The following is a 19810-nucleotide window of genomic DNA, read 5'->3' on the forward strand; positions in this document are numbered from 1 at the left end:
TGGAATTACTTGTATCATAACTGCGGAAAACTGAGACCCAGGAGTGCTAGGGATTTGGTGAAAGCACATCATTTGGGCAATGGATAAAGCCTCAAAGATTACGCTGCTGCAGATGTCTAGCATTGGATCTTACAGGGAGAGGCCCTAAGTATGAGTGATCTAGATCTCTTTTTACCTCTGATTTCCTTATTCTTTAGTCTCATCATCATCTTCTTAAAAGTCAAGATGGTGGTGCAATGTGGGTGATGTGAAGTAAAGGGGACATGCTCTACTCTGTTTGCTTTCCATTTCCAGGACAGTGAACATAAATGCCAGCAAGGGTTAAGCATCAAAAGATGCATGTAATTTTAATCCACTGCAAGCAGCTTGTCATCTTGTAAATTCCTCCAGAACCAAGGGGGAAAAACACTTGAGCCTCAAACTAGTTTGACAGGCTCTTTCTGCTTTGGGTCATTTCCTACTTCCCTGTGCCAACCATCAGTGTCAGAAGCAAGCCAAGTCACTGAACACATTTTGCCTGGATGATCAGAGAATTGCAAGAAAGGGATGTAACTTGGAGGACAGGGAGCTAGAATGGATTGTGATAGGTTCTGGGGAGGGTCTTGGAAAAGTGGGATGGACTAGAATCTCCGCCCCTGGCTAGGCTTATAAATCTATGAGCTGGTCAGGCAAGAGCAAGGGACTCGTGGGAGAGTTGAGGAACAGGTTCTTTCACTTTCCGACTTTGCGTGAGGAATGTCTATGGGCTATTAAAGTCTCAGACAACGTGCTGTCTCTTGGGTGCCTGTGTCCGCATTTCCATTGTCTCTGTGAGAAAAGATGTGGCTGAGGTTTTTTATGAGCACCCTTCTCCTTCACTTAACAGCTGCCTCTCCTCCTGAACTGTAAGAAATTCCACTTCTTTACTAACAATATGTATTTGCTGGGAATCGTTCATGTATTAAAGGCTTGGAGGCACAGTTAGATGCTGCTGCTGCTGCTGCCATCTTTTATGTCAGGGGGTCTAGGTTGAATTCTAACTTAGGTTACAGGTTAAATGAGTTGAATGCTTCTCCTGTTAGCACAAGAGAGGCATTTTATACCTTGCTAAATTACCACAAACTCGAACAGGTTTGAGCTTGTATGTTAGGAAAGGGAAAAGTAATAGCAAGGTGCAGTGTGACAGATGTGGCCTTCCAGGATTCATAGCATGGAGGGCTGCAGAGCAGGACTGAGGGGCATTGGAAGAGTTGTGTGGGCAGCCCAGGAACAGGAAAGGGGCTGCAAGAGATTGTTGGCAATTGGCAGAGCTGTCTGGGGTTCTACGTTAGATCTGAATCTATCATGTAAAAGGCTTTTGCTCCTCAAAAACCGTTGCTAAACCTCTGCCAAACAGGCTTTTTCTTCCTAGTCCCTTGAATTAATCTGTGGTATTTGATTTCTATAGTCAGTACAGCTTGATGGTGCCCTCAGTGCTGCAGAGCAACTCTCCAGACCAGGCCTGCATCCAGATCCACAATCTCAATGAGTCGGTGTCCATGAGCATCGCCCTAGAGTACAGCAATGCCAACACCACTATCCTTGAGCAATCTGTAAAAGGAAATTACTTCTTCAAGTGCATCAGATTCATGGTACAGATTTTAAGCCACATTCTAATCAAGAAAGAAAAAGTAATCCAGGAAAGCATGCACGATCATAGAAGTGATCTTACAGTTAGCAATGTGAGAGAGAAGGTTATACAGGGAGAAAGAGGGAGAAATAAGAGCTGTAAAGGACTGAGAAGGAGACAGCTGGTACGGGAACTCAGGCGAGGGTGCATGGCTAGTACACTTCATGCTGCAGGCAGGCAACTCCTGGGGAGAATGCTCCTCCCTGAACATTCTCCCACTAATGTTTTGAATCTTTCCCAGGCTCCTCGTGCCACTGCTTCCCCCTTGGCTTTCGTCACTTTCTCTGCTAAAGGTGCCACAGTCAGGCTGGCAGAGAGGAGGTCGGTGGCAATTCAGAATGTGGAGAGCATTGTTTTTGTCCAGACAGACAAACCTATCTACAAGCCAAGACAGACAGGTGAATGTGGATGCTGCCTTACTTAATGTCTTTCCCTCAGGGAACCAATATCCTGAGCTAGAGTGAGAGAGACTTGCTCTTCACAGTGCATTTGGGTTGACTGCTCAGCATCCTAATGTTTGCTGGTGCTGAGGAACCTACCCTCAGACACGGGGTGACTGTCAAATCCCAACTCATTCCCTAGGCTTTATTCATTCTTTCTTTCCAAAGTCACTACTTTTGTCTCCTGCTCTCACAGCAGCTGCCTTGTTATGGCTCCCAGGCACTCATAGCCCTGAAGAGACCCATGTCTGTGGCCATGGCTGGGCTTCCAAGCTTTAAAGATGCAGCTGGTGCTCAGCATGATAGTCTGTGAGGGAAGGTCCTCACTAAGAATTACCTGCTATGCAGACACTGCGGAATCACTTCTGAGTCAGGCAAACTGCTCTCATGAGGGATGGCTGCTTCTTAATGACACATGGCACTTTTATATGCTCAAAGCCCTGTGTGGACACTAACCAAATTAATGGGAACACACCCCTGGGACAATGTGTGTGTGGGGGGGGAGACATGACATTTTTGCAGTGTAGAAATAGAGATTTGCATAAAGCCACACCAGGTTTTAGCAACAGAACTCAAGCTGCCTGACTCCCAACCCAACCTATTCCTTCAGACCACACTCCCTTTCCCTCAACTGGCAGGGGTGGGGAACCTCAGGCCTGGGGGCTGGATGCAGCCTTCAGCTTGCCTGGATTCATCCCCTAAGGCTCATGTACCCCCCCAGAATTGAGGAGCCCATGCTGGCACTCCAGTCACCTCTCTGCCCCGCAACAGGGCTGGAGCACACAAAATCTACTAAGGCTGATCCCACCTGGGCTCTGGTGTGCAAGGGAAATGTGGGGAGTGTCTTTTTCTTCAGTCGGGGACCACGTCAGTGAGGATTTGGGTTTTTTATTTTGCTTCTCACCTGTGCGCAGCCCCTGACTGATTCATCTGCCCCCAACCTAAAAAAGGTTCCTCACCCCTGCTTCAGCAGGCCAGACAAACCTGCTGTTAGGCCCATGGAAGCTTGACCATGGAAAGTCTCTCACAGGAAAGACTGAAGCCAGAACCCTCTCTCCTGTGGGCACAGACCCGAGCAGTGGTTAACCTGTTCCCTTTCCAAGAGGGCAGTGCTAGAAAACCAGCTGAAGAGGGGGTGTGCTGTGGAACAAACTGGAGCTCAGAAGATAGACGAGAACTAATGGTAAATTCTTTCCCATGTCTTTTCAGTGCTGTTGCGAGTTGTCGCTATCGATACCCAATTTAAGCCTGTTCAGGAGATGGTGAGTGTGGACAGAGACCAGAATTACCCAGAATTATCCCACCTGGATGGTAAATTGGTGGATGTCACCTCATCAGCCCCCACCCAACCTTAAAATAAGCACCTATTGAGGACAGAATTGGAGATGAATTTCTGCAGAAATCAAAGGAGAAATATTCATTTGAACTGGAACCTTAACACTGCATGTAAAAAGTCCTAGCCTAAGTGCAGCAGTCATGCACAGCACACTAGTGTTTAGGCAGCTGTGCTCCTGGCACAGGAGTTGGTCAAGGCACTTCAAGGAGAGTCTGTGCCTTGCAATGTCAGGTGATCCTTACGGCTCTGACAAGCAAGGTCACTTGGCCCACATAAGCTGTTCCCAGGCAGAGTGCGCTGCCAAAGGCAACAGGCTCCCTAGCCATCCGCAAGGGAAGAGAATCTAGACACTGCCAACCAACAGACTGTCTGTCTTGAGGATATGATACTTACTGCAGCACATGGAGGTGTCCTGGCTGTCTTCTTGACTGGGGCTTCCTGACCCTTATTCTTACCTCCTACCTGTGCAAAAGAGAGCAGGATTTTGTCCTGTTGAAAGGTGCTAGATAATCTGAGATTGTGGGTGGATGAGACAAAAAAGGCCTGATTCTGATTTTAGGTGCAACATTTTAATGGCAACTGTACTGCTCCTGTTTGCACCAGTATAATGGAGATCAGATTCTGTCATAGATTGTCCTTATACCCTCATCTCCTCTACATTTTCTATAATCTTTGGTATTTAGGGCCAAACAATCAGTTCTTATCCATATGAAATTCCCATTAAACTCAGTGAAAATGCTGTTCAAATACTCTCTATAAATTTGAGACCTTAATATTTAAAATTGTGTTTTAAATTGTTATTTGTTCAATTCTGAAGAATCTGGTGGTGTTTCCTCCACATACTTATAATCTCTTTCCCTTGTCTCTCTTTCACAGTACCCCTTGATCACCATTCAGGTAAGAGACTTGTTTTTTAAAATGTCACATACAAAGGTGAAATCCTGAGTGTGAATGTATGTGAGACATGTGACTGGCCACATTCTGCTCTCAGATCCAGTAACAGAACTGCACAGTATGTCTATCGAATCCAGGGGAGCACGTCCAGCTTTACAAGCAGAGCTCAGCCCAACAACAGCAAAAGTTGTTCTGTCCAAATGGTATTTCTGTTTCACTCCTTCCTATCAAGAGTACCAATTGCTTTGGATTATTTGCATAACTTGCCCCTGCTGAAAAACAAGGAACAATTGTAGCTAATGGCTGCAATTACTAGCTGCCTTGGATCATGAAGAGTTTTAGCAACTATACAGCATGTTGTGTTTTTGTTAATAAGCAAGAAAGTTTCAGTTCCCTTCCTAGCAGACATCTCTGCAAGAATTTACTTTTCCAGTGCAGCCCAGCCATCAGCTGTCGCATACAGTGAAATTTAAACATTACAGAGTTGGACATTGTTCACCAACAAGGCAATTGCAAGAAAGCCTTTATTTTAACCAGCTTAGAATGAGGGATTTAAAAAAAGGCTGTAGGATCCCAAATCAGTGAGAGGGGGAGAGTATTAGAATGCCCTCCTGATCCTGTCTCTTCCCTCCTTTTCAATTTGGGAGGTGGGGGCGGGGAGGCTGGGACAATGTAGGGGCAGTGTCATGAAAAGGGTTTGTTTGTGGGATGAAACAGGTTAAAAGGAAAGGATGAAGGGGGATCTTTCTTCCCTTCCCATCCTTCATATCAGCATGGAGCCTCCTGCAGTGTAGGGCAGGGTGTGAGACACCAGGGTTTATCATTTGGTAAAATGGGATAGCTCAGGGCAGAGAGTTGAGTGTGTGCGGAGGGATGCAGGAATCAGGATTGGGGGTGTAAGGAGGGGCTCAGGGCAGCAGGCTGGGGATATGTGGGTGCAGGAATCAGAGTGGGGGGTATGAGGAGGGGCTCAGGGCAGAGAGTTGGGTGTGTGTGTGGAGGGATGCAGGAATCAGGATAGGAGGTGTGAGGCAGGGCTCAGGGCAGAGAGTTGGGGGGGGATGCAGGAATCAGGGTAGGGGGTGTGAGGAGAAGCTTAGGACAGGAGGCAACAGGCTGGGGGCCCTGGGCAGGCACTTGAAATATGTGTATCTGTTTAGGGGCAGTGTGCGGGTGGGGGGGGGGGAGGCTGAAATCCCACCCCCTGAGATTCGTACCAGGATGCTGCTTGCTGTCCCCTTCCCCACTCTCAGGGAGCGAGAGGGAAGTACACAGAGTGTATGTCTCCCTCCTCAGCCCCTGCCCTCCCCTGCCAGAAGGGAGAGGAATTGCGGCATGCTGTTTGCTTTCCTCTTGCTCCCTGGGAGTGACAGGAAGGAAACAACAGCAAGCAGCATCCTGGTGTGAATCTTGGGTGGCGGAGGGCTTCAGCCTCCCAAATGATGCTGTGGGGAGTTGGGGTTGGGGCAGCCCCACACTGGGAAGGGGAAGCTCCCCCAGCCAACCCCTTTAAACTACCTGCTTCTGCTTAGCATGTCTTCAGGGCTCTCCTGCAGGCTGCCGACTAGGAGCATGCTATGCCTCCTCCTGCCGCTGAGCATCCCACTCTGCTGGCTGCTTCTTACTGGAGTGGATCAAAGCCTGTAGGCCATTTACACTGTGGGGGATTCTATCCTGGTAAACAATGATTCTGAAAAATATATGAGATTTGTGAATAATCAGCTGACTAGCACCCCCCAATGCGATCCTGTGGCCGGAAGAGCTAATGAGATGTATCAACAGAGGAATCTTGAGTAAAAGTAGAGAGGTTGTTTTGCCTCTGTATTTACCATTGATGTCACCCTTGCTGGAATACTGTGTCTAGTTCTAGTGCCCCAAATTCAAAAAGGATGTTGATAAATTGGGAAGGGTTTAGACAAGAGTCACATGAATGATTAAAGAGAACGTCAGAGCTCATTCTATTTAAATTCATAAAGAGAATGTTAAGGGGGGGACTTCATTGCAGTCTATAAGTACCTACTTGGGAAACAGCTGTTTAATAATGGACCTTTCAATCTAGTGGAAAAGGTGTAGCATGATCCAGTGGGTGGAAGTTGAAGTTAGACACATTCAGATTAAAAACAAGGGGTATAATGGTGAGAATAGTGAATCCCTGGAACAATTAATGAGGTGTCATGGTGGATTATCTATCACTATCAATTGTTAAATCAGATTGGATGTTTGTCTAAAAATACACCGTAGGAATTATTTTGGATAAAAATGTCTTGCCCGTGTTACACAGAAGTCAGCCTAGATGATCACAATGGTCCCTTCTGGCCTTTGAATCTATAAAGCTATGAAACAGGTGAAGGTGGGGGAAGTCAGGCTAAATTCAACATGCACCAAAATCGTCAGATGGCAAAAACCAGAATACTTAGGCCTGGTCTATACTACGGCTAATGCTCATGTAACGTTGCTCAGGGGTATGAAAAAGACACACCCCATAGCTATATAAGTCACATCAACCTAAGCGCTGTCCAAACCGGCACTTAGTCAGCAGGAGGCCACTCTGCCACTAACACATCTTGCACAGAGGTGGAGTCATTGGAGAGCTCGCTCCTGTTGACATAGAGCATTTTCACTGGGTATGCTTCAGCAGGGCATATGCAGCTGCACTGCTGTAGCACTATAATGCAGACTTGGCCTCTGATATTTACTATAGACAGTTATTTAGCACTGATTAGTGTCACGTAGGTATGACAACAACTTACCTTGTGTCTTTGATTCCTGTTGCACCTGCTAATAGCAACACATAAACCTGTGTGTCCACAAGAGCCAGGCTACCCATTCTGGGAAACGTGGGTCAGAAGGAGCTCAATAGCACACCAGGCTTCCTTTCAGAAAAGGAAACAAGCTGGGCCTGTGCCTTTTGTCCTGCTCCCTCTGCCTGCTAGGATCCACAGGGCAATCGGATCTTCCAGTGGCTGAATGTGACATCTCGGAAAGCCATTGTCCAGCTCACATTCCAGCTCATCGAAGAGCCAATGCTGGGCAGCTACCAAATCATTGTGGGAAAGAAGTCTGGCGCTAGCATTCATTACTCGTTCACTGTTGATGAATATGGTAAGCACCTGCTGTTGCTATCATTTCTACTAGGGAAACCAAAGTTGAAGTAGGCCCCATCTGTCATACTTAGACCCACTTTGTCACTCCCCCAAAAGAGTACATTTCAGATGCAGATCTGTGTGTGGGTTTCCTGACCCCACTGTGAATAGACCAAGTCTGCTATGTCCTCACTGGAGTCTAGAGACCTTAGCTGGGGCCCAGACTCATCTCATCCCTGCAGTTTGGGCATGCGGGTAACTGACTAACAAGACACATGTGTTCTTGAGTGTCCTGCAAGCCCAAACTTCCCACTAAACTCCATCCCCAAGCATGGCTCTTTCTAGGGCTTGTCTCTAAGAGAACCTTCACCAAATTGGAGCCATCAGAAATCACCCTAGATCTGCATACAGGTTTGAGCTCCCAAATCAGGGTTGAATCAACAGAACAGCCTTGCATTCCTTTCTCCTCTCCCCTCCCTGCTCCTGCTTACAAAGTTGTAGTGATGGCTGCTGCTGCAGGGCAGGCTCCTCTCACTTTCTCTGCCTTCCCAGCATAGCTGGGGGCTACTGTCCCACAGGGCTGGCTCAAGCCATTCCTGCGCCCCGGGCAGCAGGCACGCGATGCATGCACGGCTCCGCCCCTGGGTGCATGGCGCATGCACGACCCCACCCCCCAGTGCGCTACACATCTTATATCTGCCATCAGGCACCACCCAGGGCCGGGGGCCATGCGGCACCTGATGGCAGCTCTAAGGGGTGCCGTGCGGCCCCCAGCCCCAGGCGTGCTGCGTCTGATGGCAGCTCTAAGGGGCACTGTGCAGCACCTGGCCCCGGGTGCATAGCACCTGATTGAAGCAGTAAGGGGTGCCGCACGCCACAGGTTGGTGCCCAGTGCAGCTGCCTGGCTAGCCCCCACCCCTTAATCCGGCCCTGCTGTCCCAACTCATCGTCTGGCCACCTAGGGCCCCTCCTGCTTGGAACTGTCCAGCAGGGTGCACCACCAGCCCTACTGGGCAATGTAAAAGGGCCTGCATCTCCCAGCCCCTGCTACTGTGGCAGCAGCCAGAGGATCCCGGACAATTGCACCCTTTGACCCCCTTGTCAGTGGGCATGGGTACGGCTAGGCTGTGCAACTCCTCCTCTAGTTCTGTGCTGCTGGGTCTTCACTCTCTTGTTACCCCAGCTAGCTTTGACCTACCTGTGCTGCAAGCACATGACTGCAGCATGTGCAGTATGTCTCTAGGTATTGTTCCACCTTTTGAACTACACTTGTCTTCTCTTTCTCTCCCTGCCTCCCCTCCCTGACACATTTAGACACTAGTTGCCTTTACTTAATGTGCTGTTTGAGAACTTGAATTAAAAATAGTAAAAAGCCAAGAAGAGAAGATTAACATCTCCTTTAGGTGCAGGCTGTGGAAAGGGTCCTCTAAGGCAGGTCATGAAGATTAAGTTGCAAAGATGAAAAGTTGGCACCAGGAACTAACCTTTATCCTAGAAGCACCCACGAGCTTTCTCCAAACACAGTGTGGAGTCTAAATACTGCTTGTTTTATGGCTTGTGCTTCCTTAAGTAGCACCCCAGAGCAAATCCATTACTTTTCTCTGTCGGGTTTACTGATAACTGGTGGAGCATTTAACCACAATGATTCCCAAGTGTTAAATCTTCGCCAACCCAATTCAGAGCACTCTAGTTCCTGCCTGCCACATGTTAGTAGTAACTAAACAATGGGAGGATCCATTTCTCACCTAGGAGCTAATGTGCCTTTTCCCCCCCATACCAGTGCTACCAAAGTTTGAAGTGATGGTCCACGCACCAAAAAGTGTCACAGTGCTGACTCCCGATTTCACGGTGAAAGTTTGTGGTGTGTAAGTATCTGACTCAGCGCTGCAGCGACTGGGGCAGGGTGAGACCTTCACGGAAAGAGGCAAGAGGGCAGGCATCAGTGGGAGCCATCGGGGGTGAGGACAAAGCAATCAAGCCATCAGAATGGGCCAATCAATCCTGGCTTTGGGGATAGCAGCCTCCGTTTCTTTGCGTTCCTCTGAGTGGTGGGTAGGTGGAATTGTATTGGTTGCACAGGTGTATGCTGGGTTGTACACAGCATTATCTGCTTCCTTATGGGGCCCCCTAGGATGGGCTCACCCAAGTCAGTAGCATGGAGTGAAACCCCAGTAAGGGCTGCAGCAGCCAAGTGGGCCCTGGGTCACTGAGCTGGGGCTGTCCAGTGTGTCCAGTTGGGCTCAGTCCTTGAAAGGGGCAGAGCAAGGTGATGATTACGTTGAATCTAAAGGTGAAATCCCAGCCCCACTGACAGCAATGGGAGTTGATTTCCCTTCCTGTGCCTCAGGGAGTCAGCTCCATCCCAGGACATCAATGAACACCCTTCCTCCCCCACCAGGAGAAAATGGCCTCCAGTGTTGGGAGCAGTGATTATTAAATGTGAGGTTTGAAAAGTAAGGGCAGGAGTAAGCTCTCATTTTAACTTCCCCCAAGGCAAAGCTCAAGGAGTTGCTTAGATCCTTGGTTTGGCTCAGACGTGTCTCCATTGCAAAGGAGATACATCTGTCATCACAGGATTGAGGAGAGGACAGCTTAAGACCTGGACAACGGTACACCCACTTCCTGTAGCTCTCAGGAAAGAGATTAGAGCACAGGGAGCTTTAGAGTTGGTCTGTGCAGAATTGCACTGCGCTGCAAAAGAGCATCAAGTGTCTCTACAATAATGTTTGCCAATGTGGGGGACACTGACCTAGACTGGGGGTCTCACTGGATCAGCATGGCCAGAGAAATATCCCGGCCTCCCAGTTTGTGTCTGCCCTTACTCTGCAACATGCAAGTCTAATGGCAAATAGGTCTATGAGTCCAGCCACCTCTTTTCTCTGCTTCTCTTAAGGTCCTGGCTCACATGTAAAGCCTGGCAGAATAGCTCAGTCTGAACTTTTCCCAGTAAAAGCTGGCAATTAAATGATAACATAACATTGTTTAATCAACGTTGGTTTTGCAGAATTGTTTCTGATGAAGCCAACCCTCCCCCTGGATCCCTAGTTCACACAATGGTATGAAGAAATTAAAACGTGTTGTTTTGACATTTTGGAAATGAAACATTTCTATTTTTTAATTCAAAACAATGGTATGCTTAGAAATTTCCTTTTCTTTTTAAATTTGAGCAAATTCTTGACATTTAAAAAAGTCACCTTTTCAATTCCTCCACAATGTGAAAATGTTCCTTATTTCAACCAAACATGGATTTTTTTCCCCAATTTTTTGGCATGGCTGGAAAACCAAAAAGTCTCCCTTTATCATCCAGCTCTCCTCCCATGAGGGTGGCAACTGGCGAATGCAGCAACTCTACCATCTCTGCTTCACTGGTGTGGCTCTCAGCTCAGCCTCCAGTGGCCCCAGTGTCCTGAGGATGTTGGGAGCTGCTGGGGGATGGCAGAGACAGGAGGGGAGTTGGACTGTGAACAAGCAAGAAAGCAAAGAAAATGTGAAATACAGTGCAAAGGGGAAAAGCCGATGAAAATGAGCAATGAGACAGAAAAGAAGCAGAACAAAGGAGTGAAGATAGCAGATGCATGAGGACAGGGAAGGGACAGGCTGAGAATCACTGCTCTGAGAGCAACTTGGAAGCTCCTTCGTGGGCACAGACAGGAAATGACAGGCTGCTTTCTTACAGCAAATGAGTATGGGGCAATGGAGATATGGGAGAATAAACTCAGCTGCAATGTCCCCAGACAGTGAGAGGTGTCACCAGTGTACAGACATTGCCATGAAAATCCTTGCCTTTGCTGCTTATAGATAATGAAGCTTTCTGCAGTATGCCGACATCTAGGCAGAAAGCACACACGATTGTTCCCCTCTGTGGGCTCTTGGGAGGGAGGGGTTCTGGACCTGTAGCTGTATGTTCGGTCAGGTAAGCCTCATGTGTCCCCAATTCACTGTTCTTCTCCTTCTCCAGGTACACTTATGGCCAGCCGGTTGAGGGCAGAGTTCAGCTCAGCGTGTGCAGGGATTTCAGTTTGTATGGGAGCTGCAAGAGAGATCCACTTTGTCAATCTGTCACCAAAGCTGTACGATACTCAAACACTATTTAGCAAAGATTTCATCCTTCCCTCTTCTTCCCTGTTGCTCTGCTCTTTCTTCCCTTTGTTCCTCCCTTGTAATGCAAAGGGCACAGGACTTGGACTCAGAAGACCTGAGTGCTCATCCTTGCTCTGCCACTGACCTGGTACGCCTCTTTGCCTCTCTTTGCCTCCTTTTCCTCATCCATAAGGTGGGGATAATGACATGGGTCTCCTTTTCAATCTGGTTTGATACCTGTGGGGAAAAGTGCTTAATAACAACAATACTATTGTCTTTTCCTCCTTTTCCTAATCCCCTCTTGATCTTTGAACTTAAATTGTATTTGAACTAGTTTTAAACCTTTCCCCAACATTGTGAGAAGGGTTTGAGTCTTTGAGTCCTTTGGGTGGTGGATAGCTTGAGGATAGTATCATACAGCAAGACATTTGGGATGGAGTATCTGGCTACACAGAACTTACTGTCTGAATAGCTATCTAATATGCCAGTGTCTATAGGGCTCCAGGCACCATGAAGATTAGTCACAGTCTGGAGAGAAGTACCTTCAGATTAGAGAGGAAAAGTCCTTCATTGGAACAGTATTGGAGATGGTTGTATGCACCAGTTTAAATATTCAGTATTAGCTCGGGGAACTAGAACCTATGTCATAGGGGCAAGTGATGTTGACTAGGAAACTGGCTTCTATTCAGCTCTTGGAAAAGTACTACATGGTTCATCACCTTCAGGAAGATGGGATGAACCTCTCCCTGAAAAGACCAGACCTTTAATGCAGCATAGTCCTCCAGCCTGCATTGCTGTCCTACAGTGCTAGCACTCACTGGCTTCCTCCATATAGACTCTCACAGTGCAGTTTGTCCAGGCACTGGGCACAGCCCCAGGGATTCAGCAATGGATCTGTGCCCAAGTCTTAGCCAGGAATCTGTACCCAGCTCCCTCCAACCCAGGCTGTGTCCAGACTCCATGCCTCCGTCGACGGAGGCATGTAGATTAGCCAGCTCGGAAGAGGGAAATGAAGCCGCGATTAAAATAATCGCGGCTTCATTTAAATTTAAATGGCTGCCCCGATCTGCCGATCAGCTGTTTGTCGGCAGATCGGGAGAGTCTGGACGCGATGCCCCGACAAAGAAGCCTTTCTTCATCGACACAGGTAAGCCTCGTGAAACCAGGTTTACCTGTGTCGATGAAGAAAGGCTTCTTTGTCGGGGCATCGCGTCCAGACTCTCCCGATCTGCCGACAAACAGCTGATCGGCAGATCGGGGCAGCCATTTAAATTTAAATGAAGCCGCGATTATTTTAATCGCGGCTTCATTTCCCTCTTCCGAGCTGGCTAATCTACATGCCTCCGTCGACGGAGGCATGGAGTCTGGACACAGCCCCAGAGACTAGCTATGCCAGGCACAAGTATGATCATAATGTCCTTTCATATGAATACTTTCAGAGGGATAGCTGAGTTAGACTGTAACAGGAAAAACTTTGAAGAACAACAAATAGTCTTGTAGCACCTTAGAAACTAACAAAGCATGTAGATGGCATCATGAGCTTTCATGGGCACAGCCCACTTCTTCAGATGACCTGAGTGTTGGAAGGCCAGATCCAAGAATAAATAAGGGAAAAGGCAGGAGAGGGGGAGACAGTGAGTAGATTGTTCAAGTAGTTACAAGAAGCTGATAAGAACAGTTAGCACCTCCATCCATTGGTTGGTTGGATAAGTCATTAGGATGTGGCAGATAGTGTGGGAGCCAGCTGATGTCCCTGTTCGTACCATTAAGCATAAGAATTAAACTTGTAAATGAAGTTAAGTTCTAACCCTTCCTTGTGTATTTGGTTTGTGGAGTTGGCCTGACACAACACGGTGACTTGGAGATCCATTAATGAGTGCCCAGGCAGGGTTAAAGTGTTCTCCAACAGGTTTCATTCATATTTCTTATAAATACTGTTACTTTGTCTCAAGGGACACCCTCTTTGCCCCCTTTGGCAAAGCAGATCCCCCACTCTCCTGACCCTGCAGAAAACTGGGCTCTTTCCCGTCTCAGTGACTGTGTCCTTCCCTTTTCAGATGGGAAAGGATGGCTGCATTTCCCATGTCTTCAGCTCCAAGATCTTTGAGCTTAATCGTGCTGGGTACCAGATGAGCCTCGTTGTGGAAGCAATTGTGACTGAGAAAGGAACAGGTAACACCTTCCAATCAGTCAGAAAGGAGATGGGGCGGGAGGGAGGCATAATGATGGAAAAGGGTGAGAGAGACAGCTTTGGTGCTCTGTTGAATCTTTGGCTGCCTAGCACAAGGTTCAGTTCCCAGAGAAGATCCACTTTATAAATGCAGTGGCTAATGATCTCCAAGGCAAATGCTTAGTTGGTTAATTTGATTGTGTTTAAACAATGTTTAAATCAAGACTAATTAATTGTTGTCTCATCCTCCCCCCGGGCCTGTCTTGCAGGTGTGCGGCTTACAGGCTCTGCTTACATAACCGTAACTCAAGTGCTGGGCAGTGTACGATTTGAGAATATGGATCAATCCTACAAAAGGGGAATTCCTTACTTTGGACAGGTAGGCCAGCAGCGAGGGTCAAATTGCTGGGTCAAATTGCTATATCCTGGGTGATAGGAGGGGTCTGTTAGCTAGGAGAGCTGTGTGTTGGGGTCCGGCAATGGCACCAAGTCTTTCACTACATGAGGTTTTCTTCTGACACAGATTTATTCTCTCTATTTACACTGCAGTTTAGAACAAAAAAATTACTTTAATAAACAACATGTGTCCGTTCTGGCTACAACTCGGTTCTTCAGTGGCTGCTGGAAGGGCCATTGCTGCCTGTCCCAGTGTCCTTCCCCTTCCTGCTCTGGTGCCTCCTCGCAGCTTGGGGAGCTTGCCCAAAAAGAGGAACCCCTGATGATCAATGAGTTTGTGGCTTTACTCTGAGGTCTTGTCTCTATTGAGGGGAAATGTTTGTGTTTTTAATAAGCACATATGAATTAACATGCTTTGAACTGCATGTTCAGTGTGAGCTGAGTTACCCCCACTTGCGCACGTTTGGCTATGACCAGTTAACTTGAGCTAATTGAAGTTGTTTTTGTTTTTATATTGGAAAATGACCGTGTTTGTTTTAATGGCATTTTTTGTTTCTTGACCAAAATATGTCACTTAGCAATTTTTCATCTAAAATGTTTTATTTTTGTTATAGGAAGGGGGGGACAGCCCCATTTAAAAAATTTCCTTTCCTTCAATTGGAAGAAGGGGGAATTAAAAAGTAAGACACAGTTGGACAAATAATTGTCTCTCTCTAATGTTTTCACCAGGAAAAGGTCAGTGTAACAGTCTCAGGATGTGTCTACAGAGCAACAAAAGCCTGGGCTTGAGTCTGGGCTCAAGACAAGCACCTCTTGCATCCATGCCAATTGTGCTGACCTAGGGCTCTGACCCAGGGCATCAGAATCATGCAGGCTTGAGGGTCTGAGCCAATGTTATGCTGGAACCTAGAGTCCAAGCTCTATTGCTTTCCTGTGCACAGGTGGCCCTGGCTTGACTTGGATCCCAGAAATACTCCTGATATACCCCAGAATTCAAGGCATCAGAGGAACAGCACTGCAGGCAGCCAGCATGGCTGCTGGAAAGGCCATTACTGCCTGTCTCAGTGCCCTCCCCCTTCCTGCTCCAGCGCCTCCTTGCAGCATGTGGAGCTTGCCCCGAACAGGGAGCAAAGCTGACAGGGCAGTGGCTTCCATTTGTCTGGGTATTGGGGGTCATCCCTTCCTCATCTATGCTGAGTTGGGAGCCCTGCTGCTTCCGCTCCCTGCAGGGTGGCACTTGCTCCTTGATTTACTGGCTGGGAGCATGTCTACACTAGCTCGTTAGTTCGAGCTAGGTAGGCAAATGAGGGCAACCGGAGTTGCAAATGAAGCCCGGAATTTAAATATCCCGGGCTTCATTTGCATGTTCCCGGACACCGCCATTTTTAAATCCCCCTTAGTCCGAACTCCGTGCCCGCAGCTACACGCGGCATGGAGTAGGTAGTTCGAATTAGAGATCCTGATTTGAACTACCGTTACTCCTCATGGAATGAGGGAATTAGGACCTCTAATTCGAACTACCTACTCCGTGCCGCATGTAGCTGCGGGCGCAGAGTTCGGACTAAGGGAGATTTAAAAATGGCGGCGCCTGGGAACATGCAAATGAAGTCCGGGATATTTAAATTCCAGGCTTCATTTGCAACTCTGGTTGCCTTCATTTGCCTACCTAGCTCGAACTAACGAGCTAGTGTAGACATACCCTGGCTTTTTTTCCTTGGCCCCCCCACCCCCAACCACCTTCAGGCCAGAGGTACCTGAGCACTGCTTGCTCCTCCCCTTCTCCCAAGGCTTCACCCCTTGGCCTGTCCACAGGCTGGGCCATGCTAAGAGCTATCCAGGGATCCCAGACTGCTGTGGGGAGCTCAGAACCTGCCCTGAGCAGTGTGCCCTGGAGGGCAGGGACATGGGTCAGGGACTTCTGTCTCAAGTTGCAGTGGGGGAGGTCTAAGTTGGATATTAGGAAAAACTATTTCCCTAGGAGGGTGGGGAAGCACTGAGATGGGTTACCTAGGGAGGGGGTGGAATCACCCAGCTTGACAAAGCCCTGGCTGGGATGATTTAGTTGGGGTTGGTCCTGCTTTTGGCAGGGAATTGGACTAGATGACTCATGAGGTCTCTGCCAGCCATAGGATTCTAACGCAATCCCTTACCCAAGGAAGGTGGAGGGCCTTGGGCTCCCCACAGCTGCCTGGCTTTTTCCACAGCCCACGACAGTGAATCCCAAACTGTGGAGTGCACTGCCTCAGGGGGACACACAAGAACATTTGGGGGGCAGTGGTGCCTGGGTTAGCCCTCATAAGGAGTGGGGAGGGAGTGCCACCCATTGCTGTTCTGCCCTCAGGTTTTCTCCAGCCCCAGCCATGGCTATGCTACTGACCATACCCCAGCTGCAGCTCCAGTCTTGTTGCTGGCCATAGCCCACTTCTGGCCCCAGAATGCAGCCCTCAGCCTTGCTGTAGCCCCCGGATCCTGCTCCCGGCTCTGAGCCTTGCTTCCAAGGGGGCACAAACGAGGTATGGGGGCGGGGGCCATCACTGAAAACATTTGAGGACCCCTGATCTGTGGTATCCATATGCCTCATTTTGCCCCAAGGGTCCTAATTTTTTTTTAATCTGGGTATTTGTCCAATTTGCTCTTGTGATCAATTGATCACCGGTTGGGAAGAGTAAATAATATAAATGCCATCTTTGTCAAAAAGGGGCAGGAGGCTGAGCAGTGAGACTCTGGGGGTGAGAGCCCTGCACAGGAATAGAGGGGGCTTGGGCAAGTGGCTCAGGCTGGCTTCATGGGGGATGATAGGGGAAGGGAGAGGGGGCTCAGCCAGTTCTGCACAGGGCCAGCTGGGGAGGGAATATACCCTTCACTCTCAACAAAGGCTCATCTGTCTTCCAGTCTGGCTGGGGGCAGGGCTTCAGCAGGAAGAGGAGGAGCATGGCTGAGGAATGAGGGGGAGAAGGAACAGCAGGGGCCAAGGCCAGAGTCCTGGTGCTTCTGTGGAGACCCCAAATCCTCAGCTTAAGTGTAGAAAGCTTCATTCTCAGATTAGATGGCAAGTCAGTGTAAAGCCTTCTCAGATTGTGTAGCCATTCTACTGAGACAGCTGTGGGTAGGAAACCGGGAGCACAGTAGCGTTTTCCCACAATGCACCACATACCTAGGGCTACAAATGTTGATATTGGCAGTGGCGGGCTAAGCACTCTGGGGTGTATTTCACTCAGGTCAGTGGATTGCAGAGTGGACAGCAGAGCTCTAGGTTTGAGCACTAGTCAGAAAATTCTTAAGTGAGGATTAAAATGCACTGTAGATGCTCAAGCCCAATACTCCCTGAAATAGGTCAGCTTGCTGTGTAGACATATCTGTGAGTGAGCGAGAAAGTGTTGCTTTCTCTGTAGCTGTTACCTTTCTCTTTTAAAAGTTCAGGTACTATCCCTTCCCTCCTCCGCTCCCCCCCCCCCCCACACACTTTTTTTTCCAGTGCAGGGAATGAGAAAAAAGAGGCAGAATTCCAGCTTACCCCATCAACACCATGAAATCAACTTTACCAAACAAAATGAAGATAAGACACCCCCCAAGCAAACACCAATCCCAATTGAAATGTTGAAAGTTCCAAATTAGTCAAGTTTTAAACTGCTTTTTTCCTAACTTTTTGAAAAATGAACATTTCATCAAACCAATTTTTTTTGTAAAAAAATTAGTTTTGACAAAATCCAATTTTCAGTGAAAAAACTTGTCAAAAAGCTTCAACCAACTCTATTGCTAATACATTTTTAAACACAACTGCCTGTCCACAGTAAGGGCAACACTGAGTTTATAATCAGGTAATGTTTTCTAAAGTAATGCTATTTCCTAGTAAAGACTTGAGTCTTTGGTTCATTACTTTACTCTCCAAGGATTCTGAACGGCGAGTTAGCTTGTTACCTGCTAGTAATATATGGACTTAGATCTTGACATCCTGGCAATAGATTATAATGAAATGAAAATGTTGACCATACTATTAATTCTGGGTATCCCGGCTCCCATTGAATGGCATTGCTCCCTGAAAAAGAACCACTTTAGTATTACTCTTTAACCCAGAGGGTTCTATTCCTAGGCTCCACTGTTCTATTCCTAAACTCCTGGAATCTAGTTGATGGAGTACAAGATTATGAGACTCTACATTTCCCAAAGAGCTCACAGACTAACACATGCATAGCAAAGAGGTGGGATTAGAACCAGGGCACATTGTGGCTGGAAGTTGGAGTGGGTTAAAAAAACAGAGCTGAGAGATGAAAGTGTGCAACAAATGGAGAGGAGTCCTTGAGGTAGGAAAAAGCAGATGGACGAGAATAGTGTGCCCTTAAACAGGGAATGGGTAGTGGGGACAGAGAAGACAAGTGATGATGAGGAAACTATGTGTCTTGGCACTTGTAAGAGGTGATGTAAGTAAAGGAGTTCACTATAGAGTGCACTCAGTCCCACACATGCTGAGATGGCTGCCATTTTAGCTCTTGGATATGCATTTCTGGGGCTAGGATTGTAGTCGATGGAAAAAGAAACACAGGCAAAACATGTATGTTCACGCTTGAGTGGCTTAGGAACTGATCATTGGTCTTCTATCTCTCTGAGACCTTTGCATTCCCCTTTCCTTTAGATCAAACTGGTAAATGAGGATGACTTACCCATTGCAAACGAGGTTGTCCAGTTGCTCCTCAATGACAAGAATGTGGGCAACTACACCACAGACGGGAACGGCACCATTGAGTTTTCAGTGGACACTTCTGAAATGTTCAATCCCCAGTTTAGCCTGAGGGTGAGTATCTGAAAAGCTAGTGGGGACAGGGTTGTACTCCCGCGAGAGGCACTCTTCTGGGGAGAGGGAAATCTGTTCTTTCTCCCTTGGATAGAACCCCATCCAAAGATGATGGGATGGGGTTTCTATTCTGATGATAGGCCGTGCTCTGGCTTCTTCCAGGCACCATGATCCAAAGCACCTTATTAAAGAGTGAGGGTATGTCTACACTACCCTCCTAGTTCGAACTAGGAGGGTAATGTAGGCATACCGCACTTGCAAATGAAGCCCGGGATTTGAAATTCCCGGGCTTCATTTGCATAAGCGGGGAGCCGCCATTTTTAAAACCCCGCTGGTTCGAACCCCGTGCAGCGTGGCTACACGGGGCTCGAACTAGGTAGTTCGGACTAGGATTCCTATTCCGAACTACTGGTACACCTCGTGGAACCAGCGGCGTTTTAAAAAACCAGCGGGGTTTTAAAAATGGCGGCTCCCCGCTTATGCAAATGAAGCCCGGGAAATTCAAATCCCGGGCTTCATTTGCAAGTGCGGTATGCCTACATTACCCTCCTAGTTCGAACTAGGAGGGTAGTGTAGACATACCCAGAGTTAAAAGTATAAACAAGGCCAGTTAAATAGCTCAATTACTGCAATGATTATAAAAGTAAATGCAATGGCTTTTGTGCGCTCTCCAGTATCCCAGGCATTAGTTGACATTGGCAAGAGAGGACATGCTGGCCAGAAGCAGTGAGGCAAACTGTTGGGATGAGACTAAACGAGGGAATGGATGGATTTAGCCTTTTTGACCTTTTCTATTTTTCTTTTTCCTTTGGATCTTGTCTACGGAATGACTGTGACTTGCACAGACTTGCTTTTCTTTTGTACCTTTGGCACGTCTCTGCTTTCTCTGTCACCTCTCTCTGGGTTGCCCAAGATAGTCAGCTGACACTCCCGTTACCTGGGTAGCTGGATTCAGATGAAACACCTTACCAAGG

General features: G+C 47.8%; 1 protein-coding gene across 2 annotated transcripts in view; it reads left to right on the plus strand.

Moving 5' to 3' along the window:
• The first annotated feature begins 667 nt into the window (after positions 1-667).
• LOC102455926 (ovostatin-like) overlaps positions 668-19810 on the plus strand; it is a 75646-nt gene continuing 56503 nt past the window's right edge. For both annotated transcript variants that reach the window (XM_006136392.4, XM_006136393.4), the window contains exons 1-11: positions 668-884; positions 1427-1610; positions 1890-2046; positions 3298-3350; positions 4301-4321; positions 7252-7420; positions 9182-9266; positions 11360-11471; positions 13539-13653; positions 13921-14030; positions 18678-18836. In XM_006136392.4, the coding sequence (XP_006136454.2) occupies positions 820-884; positions 1427-1610; positions 1890-2046; positions 3298-3350; positions 4301-4321; positions 7252-7420; positions 9182-9266; positions 11360-11471; positions 13539-13653; positions 13921-14030; positions 18678-18836 (1230 nt within the window). In that variant the 5' untranslated portion in view covers positions 668-819. The remainder of the gene's footprint in view (positions 885-1426; positions 1611-1889; positions 2047-3297; positions 3351-4300; positions 4322-7251; positions 7421-9181; positions 9267-11359; positions 11472-13538; positions 13654-13920; positions 14031-18677; positions 18837-19810) is intronic.

This window comes from Pelodiscus sinensis, chromosome 1 (genome assembly GCF_049634645.1).
Source record: "Pelodiscus sinensis isolate JC-2024 chromosome 1, ASM4963464v1, whole genome shotgun sequence".
NCBI lineage: Eukaryota > Metazoa > Chordata > Testudines > Trionychidae > Pelodiscus > Pelodiscus sinensis.